Source organism: Oryctolagus cuniculus, chromosome 3, assembly GCF_964237555.1.
Source record: "Oryctolagus cuniculus chromosome 3, mOryCun1.1, whole genome shotgun sequence".
NCBI lineage: Eukaryota > Metazoa > Chordata > Mammalia > Lagomorpha > Leporidae > Oryctolagus > Oryctolagus cuniculus.
Window position 1 is genome coordinate 101,766,067 of NC_091434.1, and position 14,080 is coordinate 101,780,146.

General features: G+C 36.6%; 1 protein-coding gene across 9 annotated transcripts in view; it reads left to right on the plus strand.

The window, feature by feature from the left end:
• LRP1B (LDL receptor related protein 1B) overlaps window positions 1-14,080 on the plus strand; it is a 2,140,503-nt gene that overhangs the window by 1,262,100 nt on the left and 864,323 nt on the right. For all 9 annotated transcript variants that reach the window (XR_007920674.2, XM_051849575.2, XM_051849574.2 and 6 more), the window contains 2 exons: window positions 5,060-5,140; window positions 6,259-6,426. Coding sequence is in view for 8 of the 9 variants with exons in the window: in XM_051849575.2 (XP_051705535.2) it covers window positions 5,060-5,140; window positions 6,259-6,426 (249 nt within the window). In the remaining variant the exon portion in view is untranslated. The remainder of the gene's footprint in view (window positions 1-5,059; window positions 5,141-6,258; window positions 6,427-14,080) is intronic.

Sequence of the window (14,080 nt, forward strand, 5' to 3'; positions counted from 1 at the left end):
GGCCCTACCTACCCAACCATTAAAAGTTGTGTACCATCTATCTGTACTGTATTATTTACAACATGTTTATTGAAATCATTAGTCTAATTGTATTGATGGTATATGTCCTTTAGATTATAAGCATTCTGAGAAAAGAGAAAATGCAACATTGTATTTCCAGTGCTTGGCGTTATTCGTTTATTCTATCATTCATTCTACATGCTGTTTCTCTAATTAGGCATAGTACTCTCTCTGGTATGAAGTTCTCAATGAAATATCTTAGATGAATATAACTTTTGAAGCAATTTTTCTTATCTTTTATATATTAGGAACACAAATTCAAGTAATTGTCCCAAATTTTCCTTAAATTAATGATGAGACCAGGGTATGTAGCCAGGTTTTCCTCTCTGCAAAACCTATTTTCTACATACATGGCATTTTAAATAATTTATACAATGAGGATTATATGTGGCAACAGTGAAAGCAGAAAAAAAATTACAATTTGCAGTACACTGCTCTCATGATTATCTCTGAAGTTATATTTACCCCATTGGATTTTTGAATTTTCTTCTATGTAAGAACAAATTCTTAGGAGGCAAAACTGGGGCTAGTATCTAGAAATGTTTATTTTCTCAGTGGATATAGTCATATGATATGAATAATTTTAAAGAACTGTTTTCATCACAACATTTAATTATGTACATTAGAAAAAGTAAACTTCAGAAATAAGGTTTAAAAGGAGGACTTAAACCACAGAATGAAAAACTAAATGTTTATCTTTCCCTAGATGGTTCCAAGTCATATTATTATTTTGAAGGTGTTGATATGATATGAATGGTATTGCAAAAATGTAATGTATTCTGGCATTATTCAGTCTGATATTCGAATTTTTTTCTGTTGCTTGCTAGTTAGGGTTGTGTGTCCTTAGGCAAGGTCTACTGTTTTCATTTGCAAATTGGAGACAGCAAGGAATAACAACTGCAGGGTTGTTATGCACAGTGTAGGTAATTTACACAAGCACATAGAGCTAGCACAGTACCACACACTCAGTAAACAATTGCAGATAATTTATTATTATCACCTTTAGGTAAAGACACTTCTCTAAGCCTTGATGCCTACAATATTCTAACCTTGCCATTAACTTGAATTTTTGATCAAAAATGGTACATACTTAATCACCTACATAATGTGTACTAAATGATCTCAAACAAACAACTGTACTTTGAGATATCAATAACAAATTATTTAGAAATACTTATTTGGAGGACAAGGAGAAGGAATAGATAGGAAAATTCCAAGGGCATAATTAGCAAAGAAACATAAATTAAATTGGAAATCTACTTTCCTGGTAAATGTTCCTTTAAGCTTTGTATACTTGATAAATAGGGTACATTGACAACTATGATTGTCATTGAGAGAAAAAGAAAACTGCAGCCATTTATGTGATAGCATACATATAATCTGGTAATAAATTCAAGCGAAAGTTATAATAGATAAATTGAGCTTACTACCTACAACAATAGAAGACTTTTTAACAGTCCATTACTCCATATTAAATATTATATGAGTTTGAAGTACTGAGATAAAATATAGTTTTCTTTTTCTTTCTGTAATTGTAGCATAATAAAATGTGAGCCACTTTTAGTCATAATTTTTCTTTTTCAAAGTTAATCAGGTAGTATTTCCAAGTGTCTTGCAATTTGCGTTAAAGGAAGATCCAAAGTCAAAAAAGATTTATGCAAAGTTGAAAAAGAAGAGATTATGTGTAACATTTAAGTCTTTGTCAAATTCATAATGGTATTTCAGCAAAAGTGAGTGTGCAGAAATAAACCAAAAGAGACTCTCTTCAACTTTTAAATTATCAGTAATATGAAAGGACAGAGACACGGTTAAATTTATGTTAAGAAGCTTTTTGTAATATTTGGAGAAAAACGTATATGGTAGTTAAGTCTCAGCTTCCTCTCACTGTTGGATATTGGGGATAAGATACCAAAGAATTAGATGTTTTTCTACATTAGTGAAAAATCAATGCCTTATAGGCATTTATATTATTGTTTGTAATTTTGATGGAATTATTTCTCAAATGTGTTGCTCATTTTAGTTCATTACTAAGCAGAATAAAACCACATATAATTTTAACATTTGTATATTAGTTTTGTTATTTTCTGAAAGTCTATTATTGTGTCTTGTTGTAATGCTGTGATAACTCCAGGAGTTATTTAGATGGTGAATACCATTTTTTTTGTTGTTGTTGTTTTTGCATTAAATGTTTCTAGGGTTTCTGTGCAACTTCTAAATGGTGTTCTCGGTCCTTGAGACCTACAGGATCTGAGATTTAGGGCTAAAACTCAAGAGTCTGTGACAGGGAGACTGAATGATTTACTCAAGGCCACATTAGTTTGAGAATGAATAATTAATAACTTTACTTCTTGGCCAGCGCAGCGGCTCACTTGGCTAATCCTCCGCCTGCGGCGCCAGCACCCTGGGTTCTAGTCCCAGTTGAGGTGCACTTCATTGTTTAAAGTGGTAACCTAACCTGATTTTGAATGGAACCACTATTTGAAGTACTTTGTGATGTCTTCAACTCTTAAAGAGAAATTATCAGAAATAGGCAAAAAAGTGTGACAAAACTGGTTAGGTGAATTTTGATACAATCTATCATGTGAAAAAAATGAAAAGGAGGTAGTGTTATATAATTTAAAGATAAGAAAAAAAACCTAAATGCTAGAAAATTATAGCATTATAAAATTATAAAGGAGTAGTTGGTATGTACAAAAGCTAATGAATCACATAATATAAGTATTTAGAATTCATTTGATTCTGATAAAACCAAGGAAGTATTACCTTGCATAATGAAATAATTTATGAGAGATGTTCATCTCCATGCTTAATATATGCTAAAATATGGGTAGGGTAAAATAATAGTTTAGATACATTCATGGATGGTAAGTGAAAATGATATTGAAATTGGCAACACCATGGTAGAAACAGTGATGGATAGAGAGCTTGAAGAAGTGATTTCTAAGACCTGTTTTTCTTTAAAGAAATACTATCCTATTTTTTTGTGTGTCTCAATGTCCTGGGGTTAAAATGGTTATAAATAATCCATGGTTTTCATGTTTTTTGAACAGAGAAATATATTTTTTTTGTTATTTAGATATTTTTTCTGGATAAAAGAGTGCACAAGTATTAAGCTTAAAATTAAAATGGTCAATCAAATGAAAGCTAGCTAGCTGGATAGATGAGAGATGGAGAGACTTGGTGGTAGGATTTTAGGCAGCCAAAGTCTGGCCTGCACTACCATCAGCTCTCTAGTAGCCTGTGATAATCTGCGGAAAGCAGTTTGCAAATATTTCTGTTCTTGTACCTCAAATAAAATCTATGATTCTAAGTCATTTGTCTTAGAGTGAAAATCAAATATTAGTATCAAAATGTATTTGACTCTTATCAGTTTCTTCTGTTTTTATATCAATGAACTGATGGAGTTTCTTTTTTCTATTTTTAAAATGCCTATCAAATGAGTTCTTATGTGTGTGAGGATTTAAGATTCCATGCATAACTAAAAGGTTTCATACTGAGCAATTTACATAAACTCTAGGTGACTTACTTTGACTGTATATGAAATAGGGAGAACAAAACATTTTTCTCAGAAATATAAGAAAGCTACTTTGAAATCTTTAAATGAACTGGTCAGCAATTACATTTTTCTCTAATCACAACTGCTTCTCTCCCACAGTTAATCTTGATTATCAGATCTTGTTATGAAGGTGTTGTTTTCTGGATTTACTAATATTCAAATTTGCTAATTATCTCATTTAAAAGCCTTTGGCTGTGCTAATTCTAGGGTTTTGGGTTATAATTAAGTAAAGGTTAAGAAAGGTGGGGCCGGCCCTTGCCTCACTTGGCTAATCTTCCACCTGCAGTGCCGGCACACAGGGTTCTAGTCCTGGTTGGGGTGCCAGATTCTGTCCCAGTCGCTCCTCTTCCAGTCCAGCTCTCTGCTGTGGCCCGGGAGTGCAGTGGAGGATGGCCCATGGGAGACCATGGGAGACACCCCATGGGAGACCAGGAGAAGCACCTGGCTCCTGGCTTTGGATCAGCGAGCACGCCAGCTGCAGCGGCCATTTGGGAGTGAACCAATGGAAAAAGGAAGACCTTTCTCTCTCTCTCTCACTGTCTGTCAAAACATTGCTTTATTTTCAAACCATTTTTTAAAAATATTTAAGATTCATACTTTCAGTCTTTGAAACTGAATTTAAGGGCCAGCACTGGGAGCAGCAAGAAAAGCCACTGCCTGTGGTGCTGGCATCCCATATGGTTCAATTCCTGGCTGCTCCACTTCTGATCCAGCTCTTCTATGGCCTGGGAAAGCAGAAGGAGATGGCTTAAGTCCTTGGGTCTCTGCACTTGCGTGGGAGACCAGGAAGAAGCCCAGGCTCCTGGCTTTGTTTTGGCCCAGCTCTGGCTGTTTGGGGAGTGAACCTGCAGATGGAAGACCTCTCTCTCTCTCTATCTCTCCTTCTTTCTCTGTATAACTGAGCCTTTCAAATAAATAAATAAATCTTTTTTTGTAAAAAAAGAATACTATTAGAAACTGAATTTACTGCGTTGTGTATTTTACTTTCAGCTGATGAGGTTAGCATCTCTCAGAGACTGCATTCTATCTGAATGTGCTGTTCTGACTCACTGACTCAGAAATGGCCTTCCTCTTGAAAGCATAGATGCATTTCTTTGCAGCTGCAGAGGGCGGAGCTCCAGTTGCTGTTGTTCTCTGGCTGGAGATTGAGTCCCCCTATGCATGAAATTGACATCTATTCATTTCTTCAGTGTGATGAATCCAAATGTTCCTTCAACAAGTAATTCTCCTAGGCCTCCAGGCACTGGAAAGTACTCATTTAAAAGATAATAAAAGTACTTGTATCCTATGTCATCAAGAAGTTACATTCAGTATCTCTTATTTCCTCTGTGCCTTTTCAGAGAATGAGGCAGAAGTTCTCATCACATTCGCAAGTAAGATACAAATTAGGTTGAGAGCAGTCAATACCATGTTTCTTATTGGTTGTTTTTACTTCTTTCACAGAATTTCCAACCTGTGAGCCACTGACTCAATTTATTTGTAAAAGTGGAAGATGCATTAGCAGCAAATGGCACTGTGACTCTGGCAAGTATCAAATATTCACTGTAAGGCACTGATTTGATTGGGAGCCTGGCTGGCTGGGTCATTTGGCTTCCTTCAAAGGTAGCTTGTAAGATAAATTTGCACAGCCAAGCAAAATGGCTGTGGCACATGGTGAGAGGGCAGCTGGCACATCAGTGTGGATCGCTGTTAAGGACAACAAAGCTCAATATTTGTCCCATGAGGCTACCATGAAGAATTGTATTCAGATATTGTGTTGAATTTAGCATTAAGTTCAGAAACACAAAGAAAGGGGACAACTGAGAAAATGACCTGTACAGTTCAGGTGCCCAGCATTTATATAACTTCAGGATGGAGTAGTTTGTAAGTTGTTATGGAATTATCCAGATTGATCTCAACTCTGTCCCCTTGCTTTCTATGCACACATGGTGTTTCTTATACTCAATTGTACCATTATGCTAAATCATGCCAAATACAGGAAAATGAATTATATACAAATTGGAGCATTCTAAGACATTTATTTCAATTTAATCTATTCTCACTTCACATTCCTTTCCCCTTCCTCCTGCAATGGTTCTTTATAAAGAATGTAAATCATCTGCAATGATACTATATAACCATTTTCAATAATAAACACACATACAGGAGCCAGTAGGGGAAGGGTATGCACTGAGTTCTCATGTTGGGAATGGAAAAGAAGGGAATGAATTGAAGATATAACTCTAAATTCTGGGGCACAGGAACTCTTAAGTTTGAGTGATAGTTTTCCACATCAATTATATTTGCTAGTTTTTATATCAGTTTTATTGCTAGTTATCTCATTAAATTCCTACAAACACCAACACCACCTATATCATATTGCATAAATACAATCAGTGGTTATTCATTTCTGAATGATAAAATTTGAGCTTCAAAAGCCAACATCAAGTTTTTTTAGTTTAGTGTTCACATTAAATTAGAATAGAAGCAATATAAAAAAACAAAATAATTCCCCAGTCTTCATCAGAAATGCTGATCTACCAATTCATTATTCTTTTCTTAAAAAAAATCTCTGGATGACAAATAAAGAAGCAAGATATTTTGTAGGACCACTTCTCAGCCTGTGTCAGTTTCCATTACCTGTTGTTGATGTTTCTTCCCAGATGACGACTGTGGGGATGGCAGTGACGAGGTGGGCTGTGTTCACTCTTGCTTTGAGAATCAGTTCAGATGTTCCAGTGGCAGGTGTATCCCAGGCCATTGGGCCTGTGATGGGGACAACGACTGTGGAGATTTCAGTGATGAAACCCAAATCAATTGTACCAAAGAAGGTTAGTGAACTTCTGAATACATGAACTTTCATTTTAGATTCATAAGTAATATTAGTATTATTTCAAAGTAATTTCTTGTGTAAGAAATAAATTGTTCACTTGATAAAAGGTGTATATGGGGAACTCTGCAGGGTTCTTTTTTCTGGTTTCTCACTTTTATACTTCTATATACCTGGATACCTTCTGTTGACTTTGCTTCTTACATTCTTTGCATGCTTGCCTTACTTACTATTCTTTTAGCCCTTCTAAACCCAAAACCATCCCAAAAAGCAAACCAGCAATCCTACCAATGAAGAAATTCATACCTTTACTTTTATTTTCACCAGAAATTTCTTTGCTTATGGTTTGAAATAATCCCTAATGTTTCCAACTGTTCTAATTTTTATAATGTGTGCTAAGAGAGGAGGGAAATCATGATTCCCAGTATGCCGATGGGGAGGCTGACCCTGCCATTTCCATGGGTTTTCTTTCTTTCTTTCTTTTTTTTTTGGGAGGGGGCAAAATTTCATTAGCCTCAGGGCCTGTTAATAAGTTAAAAATCATATTGGAGATATCACAGTAAAATAATCATACAATCAATACTTCTTAAAAAGAACTTTTCCTTCTGCCAAGAAATTAGCAGAGTATTTTATTGATTCTTTATATACTCTGCAAGTGTTTATTGAGGACAAAAGATGGAGAAAATGATGAAAAACATTTGTCCAGTTTAGTTTAGGTATCTAGCCATAAAGCAGACAAACAATATAGTGATTCAGCAGCGTCATAGTGGTGGTGGTGGTGGGATTGCATAGTGTGTGATTATAAGAAAGGAAGCACTCTTAAAGTGTTTTTCAAGAAGATATATTAGTCATCTGCAAATATTTGACAACCTGGAAGGTAGACAGTTTCTAAAGTGTTTTGCCTCCCCTTGTGGGGAGCAACTCGGACTAGACTAAGTTACTGGAATTAAGACTTATTCTATGCATCTGCTCTCCCACAATATGGCGCTGGGAGAGGAGGCAACAGCTTCTACCCAGCTGCCTCTCACCAACTTGACAAGCTGCAGGAGCTGCTCCTGATTGGAGGAGAGCAGCGTACTCGGCGTGTGGGTGGTAGAGTTGGGATTGGAGGAAGAGGACTATAAAGGAGGAGAGAGACAACATGCACGAGGAACATCTAAGGGGAACATCTATCTGAAGGAACACCTGTGCAGCCCCCCAGAGAGCCGGCCAGCGGTGTGCCGCTCCCCTGCGGAAGTGGGGAAAGTGGCAGGGGGAACCGCCCTTCCACGGAGGTGGAAGGGTCGGTAGCCAACCCGGGAAGAACCAGCAGCAAACCCGGGGAGGGCCGAGCAGACGAAAGAACAGTGCAGGGTCCTGTGTCGTTCCTCCACGAAGAGGGGGAGCGACACCCCTGGGTTACTTTTGTCTTTCTTCTGTTTCTCCTCTATCTCTTTATTTAAACTATAAATTATGGAAATAGTGACTATTGAAGAAACTATGCAATACTAGGATTTCAAAGAATAAGCATGATATTTTGTAAGTTGCCTGATTCATGTAAAACACACTGTTTGATTTTGATGTCACCTGAGTTATCTGCATTCTAAGAGTCATAGCAGTGATCGAAATATGGTCAACAATGAGCCATCAGTCATGACACAACGAAACACAGAGCAAATGGTCTTGGCATGATTCATGTCTTCCCCTGGCACTGGATGTGATAGAAATATAATGGAAATAGAAAATGACTAAGAAAATTTTGTGACAATATTTTATGGGATTTAACATGAGAATATTTGATTCAATTTTGCTTTAAAATGAATTGTAGAATAAGCTGTTATTTAATATTATCTGTTTGTATCTATTATGTAGTATGTTCTTTATCTCTCTTTCTCTTTCTTTCTTCCTTTCCCCCACATTACCTCTTCTCCCTTATGTTCACCACTATCTCATTGTTGTGCTTTTTTTCTCTATCAAGTTAGTTTTACATAAATATATGAGTTAGAACTTTTTGCTTATCATTAATCTGGCATGGAACAAGAAAAAGTATACATAAAAATCATTTCCCTTGTTTAAGACATTCATCTAGGGAGTGGTTGACATTTCATTACTACATAACACTGCATATAAACTGCCTTTTCCCTCTTCACAGATGTCTCTTTAGGCTCCTCATGGGGTATGCATCTGTGGCTTGCTGGCACTGGCCCATAATATGCTGTAGAAGATAAATTGCCCTAAAGTTAATCTATTTTCATCTCAGAAGTGAGATCTTTTTGCTGTCCTCAATGTGTATTTATGTCTAAGTTTAAATGATCATTGCACATTCAAAGTTTTGAAGATTGCTTTAGCCTCATGAGTATCCCAAGTGGCTAACATACCCCCCTTGTAGGCTCTGTAGATTTTTTTTCTAGTTTTTCTGTCATAGAAACAGTGACTGTATAATATTAAGGATCTTCTTTTTAGAGCACCTTCATTTCTGTGTTATATTACTGTAAATGACATACTTTCAATGTGAATGAAATGTATTTCATGTATGAGTATGCTAAAGAACTAAGGAAATTATACAAATGATGTACAGGGTTGTGGAACATGTTTTAAGCAAAGAAGAAATTCCTGAGCTACCTTATAAGATTATAAATTGTACTAGGATTCCACAATCAAAAATTCTATGTAGTGAATACAAGATGCAGAAATTTAGAAAGTTACTATTCTGAGATGATTTTGGTACAAGACAATCCAGAGTATTCAAAGGGAATTTGTATAACTTTATCAATATTTTTATTCTATATTCTGGCATAGAAGTTGTAAAATAATGATGACACACAGAACTGTTAAACTGATCAGGAGAGTCATTTCCACATGTAGGATTTGTGGGGCCATTGCCAAGGTAAAGTAGAAATTTGATGCAATTAGTCATAATTCAGTCCCAAAACCTGCTGTGGAAGGAGGATCAGGGGATTCTGGCTTGAATTTCAAGACCGGCTGTCAAAATTGATCAAATCCACCATATAATTGCTCAGCACTTTGCTTTACACCGCCTGGGTAAGCAGAATATGTGGTGCAGTTTCTTTTAACTCAAGATATTTTAAAAAGGATAGAAATACTCTTGATTCCACTGCTAAAAGAACAGAGGCAGGGGAAAATAGGAAATGGAATATCCTCATATATTCTCCACTTCAGGAAATTCTTGAATAAGTTCAGTTAGTATTTTCCGGCAATCGCTTTCAAATACTAAGAATTTCTACAGTGATGATCAGATGATCAATTTTTTAAATCATCAATTTAGTTAATACATTGGAAAATATAAGTGAATAATCCCCTCCTAGACTAATGCATACTTATCTATTTCCATCCTAATGGTATGATCTTCTTTTCTCTTATTTCCAAAGATAATAAAGACACAATATCCACAGAAAGAACTGTGTTTTCATATAGTTACAGTCACACACACACACACACACACACACACACGGGGAGGATGCTGAGATTACAAGCAGAGGTGGAATTAAGAATAACCCACAGCACACCGATTCCTTCCTTTGCTTCAGTGCCTGCTTCATTCATTTAATTTAGTTTCTTTTTGGTTCTGTAACCTTTGGTTGATTCACATTTCTTTTTAAAATTAATTAATTTATTTGAAAGGGAGAGTTTCCTTAGAGAGGGAGAGTAAGAGACAGAGAATTCATCCGTCCATTGTTTCATGTCCCATGTGGCTGGAACAGCCAGGGCTGGCCCAAGCTGAAGTCCAGAGCCAGAAGCCTATCCAGGTCTCAACATAGATGGCAGGGGGCCAAGTATTTGGGCCATCCTCTGCTACTTTCCCAAGAATATTATCAGGAAGCTGCATCAGAAGTGGAGTAGCTGGGACTTGAAGAAGTTCTCTCATAAGGGAAGAAGGTGTCCCAGGCTGCAGTTTAAGTATTATACCCACAATACCAACCCCTGGTTGATACACATTTCTATAATGCCTGTTTAAAAAGCTGTTGGCTGAACAGCTTTTCTTGTTTTTTAATATTTTTAAGGTGAACAAATTTCATGTGTTACATATATACAGATTTAGGAGCATAGTGATACTTCCCACTCTACTCTCCATACCATGTATGTTCTCTCCCTACATCCTCCTTCCTTTCTTATTCTTTCTGTGAATTTTTACAATGATCTTTCAGCTTATTTTAGACTTATAAGATTAACCCTACACTAAGTAAAGAATTCAACAAATAGTATGAAGAAAAAAAAAAGTGTTCCTAAATAGTAAAGAGCTGTAAACAATCATAAAATCTCAAAATGTCAATTTCACTCATATACATTACATTTTGTGGTATTGTCAGTTACTACAAACCAGGAAAATCATACAGTATTTGTCATTTGGGGACTAGTTAATTTCACTAAGTATAATGGTTTCCTGTTGCCTCAATTTTGTTGCAAATGACAACATTTCATTGTTTTTACTACTGTGTAGTATTCCCAAGTGTATATATACCATAATTTCTTTATCCAGTCTTTAGTTGATGGACATTTGTGTTGGTTCCATATCTTAGCTATAGTGAATTGAGCTGCAATAAACATGGTGGTACAAGTAATTCATTGATATGCTGATTTCATTTCATTTGGGTAGATTCTCAAGAATGGGATTGCTGGGTCATATAGTATATCTGTTTTCAGCTTTCTGAGGAACTTCCATACTGTCTTCCACACTGCTGTACTAGTTTACATTCCAACCAACAGTGTATTAGGTACCTTTTCCCCCATATCTTCACTGGCATTTATTGACTGTCTATTTTTTAAAAACTTATTTTTTTGAGAGCCAGAGTTACAGAGAGCTGTGGAGACAGAGAGAGAGGTGTTCCATCCACTAGTTCACATCCCAAATGGCTGGAATGGCTGTAGCTGGGCCAATCCATGGCCAGGAGACAGGAGCTTCTTCTAGGTCTCCCGTATCAGTGTGAGGGCCCAAGAACTTGAGTGATCCTCCTCTGCTTTCCCAGGCCATCAGAAGGAGCTAGATTGGAAGTGGAATAGCCAGGACTCAAACTGGTACTTAAATGGTATGCTGGCTCTGCATATAGTGGCTTAATCTACTACGCCACAGCATTGGCCCAAAATTTATTGTTGATTTTAGTATGAAAGCCACTCTGACTGGCGTGAGGTAAAACTTCATTGTGGTTTTGATTTGCATTTCCCAGATGGCTATTGATCTTGACCATTTTTTTCAGGAATCTGTAGCCATTTGAGTTTCCTCTTTTGAAAAATATCTGTTGGAGTCTTTTGCCCATTTGCTAACTGGATTGTTTGTTTGGTTGTTATTGAGTTTCTTGAGATCTTTATAGATTCTGGATATTAATCCTTAATCAGTTGCATAGTTTTGCAAATGTTTTCTACCATTCTGTCAGTTGCCTCTTCATTTGCTGAGTATTCCCTTTGCAGTGCAGAAGCTTCTCAGCTTAAATGTAATCCCATTTGTCTATTTTTGCTCTGATTGCCAGCGCTTCTGGGGTCTTTTCCAAGAAGTCTTCGCCTATACCAATGTCTTTCAATGTTCCTCAAAGTTCTTTAGTAATTTGAAGGTATCAAGTCATAGATTTATATCTTTGATCCATTTGAGTGGGCTTTTGTGTCAGATATAAGGTAGGGGTCATGTTTCATACTTCTGCATGTAAAGATCCAGTTTTCCCAGCACCATTTCTTGAAGAGACTGCCCTTTCTCCATGGATTAGTTTTAGCCCCTCTGTCAAAGATAAGGTGGTTGTAGATGCATGGATTGATTTCTGGAGTTTCTATTCTTTTCTATTGATCTCATGTCTATTTTTATGCCAGTGCCAGGTTGTGTTTATTATAACTCTCCTGTACTATGTCTTAAAATCTGGTATTGTGATGCCTCCAGCTTTTTTTGTTCTTGTTGTTGTATAAGATCCCTTTAGCTATTTAGGGCCTCCTGTTTCCATTTGAAATTTAGCATCTTCCTTTCTGGATCTGAGTAGAATGTCATTGTTATTTTGATTGGGATCTCATTGAATCTAAATTGCTTTCAGTAGTATGGGCATTTTGATGATACTGATTCTTCTAATCCAAGAATATGGAAGGTTTCCTCCATTTTGTGTCTTCTTCTATTTCTTTAATGTTTTATGGTTATCATCATACCACCTCTTTCATTAAATTTATTCCAAAGTGTTTAAATATTTTTTAGCTATTGTGAAGGAAACTAACTTTACAAGTTCTTTCTCAGCCAGGGCATTGTCTGTATACAAAGGCTATCCATTTTTATGTGTTAATTTCATATCCTGCCTCTTTACCAAACTCTTTTATAAGTTCCAATAGTGTCTTAGTGGAGTCTTTTGGTTTCCCTATATTTAGAATTTTTTCGTCAGCAAACAGAGGTAAATTGACTTCATCTTTTCCAATTTGTACCTCTTCATTTCTTTTTCTTGTCTAATGGGCCTAGCTAAAACTTCCAGGAATATTTTGAATAGCAATGGTGGATGGGGGAATCTTTGGACATCCATTTCTTTCTCCAAGCTAAAGATGTTTTCTGTTATAGGCCTCATAATCCATTCTCTATACATCTTCAGAAACTTCTTTTTTTTTTTTTTTTTTTTTTTGACAGGCAGAGTGGACAGTGAAAGAGAGAGACAGAGAGAAGGGTATTCCTTTTCCGTTGGTTCACCCACCAATGGCTGCCACGGCTGGCGTGCTGCGGCCAGTGCACCGCGCTGATCCGATAGCAGGAGCCAGGTACTTCTCCTGGTCTCCCATGGGGTGTAGGGCCCAAGGACTTGGGCCATCCTCCACTGCACTCCCTGGCCACAGTAGAGAGCTGGCCTGGAAGAGGGGCAACCGGGACAGAATCTGGTGCCCCGACCGGGACTAGAACCCGGTGTGCCAGTGCCACAAGGTGGAGGATTAGCCTAGTGAGCTGCGGTGCAGGCTCAGAAACTTCTAAGACCTGTACGTTGGGTGTTTGATAATGCCAGTGCATTTGGTAAAGTGATAAGTATAAGTACATAACCGATCAAAAAGATAGGGTAAGTGTCAAAGAGATTTCACAAATAAGACCAGTGTAAGCAAATAATGAAGGATAGAATTAAAAGGGAGAGAAGTATCCCATTAATCTTGAACATTGTTCCTATTATTTTATTTCCTAATTTCTTTGTCTTTTTTTTATTCTGAGAAATCTCCAAATATTTGTCTTTTAGTTTAGATATTCTTTCTTCTGCCTCTCCAACTCTATTAGTAAGGCTTTCCCTTGTACATTTTCTTTGACATACCTAATTATTCATTTCTAATATTTCATTTTGGTTCCTTTGCAAAGTCTCAATCTCATGAGAAAATTTTTCACCCAAGTCATGTATGGATTTCTTTAATTTGTAAATGCTTCTCATTGATTCCGAGTAATCCTATGATCATTCTTTTGAGTTTCTTTTCAGGCATTTCATCTTCACATTCTAATACTGAAGTATTGTTTGTTCCTTTGGAGAATTCATGTTGTTTTCCTTATTCATGTTTCTTGAATTTTTGTGTTTACTTTTAGGCATTTATGGAAATACTTGTTGGTTTTCTCTTCTGTTGGGTTTTATCTTTGAATCATCCCTCTATAGTTTAGTCTTACAGTGAATACCCAGAGATGTGTGTTGGGTATGGCTAGGGAGCCATGGTCAGTGCTCTAGGGTGGGGTAAGAATA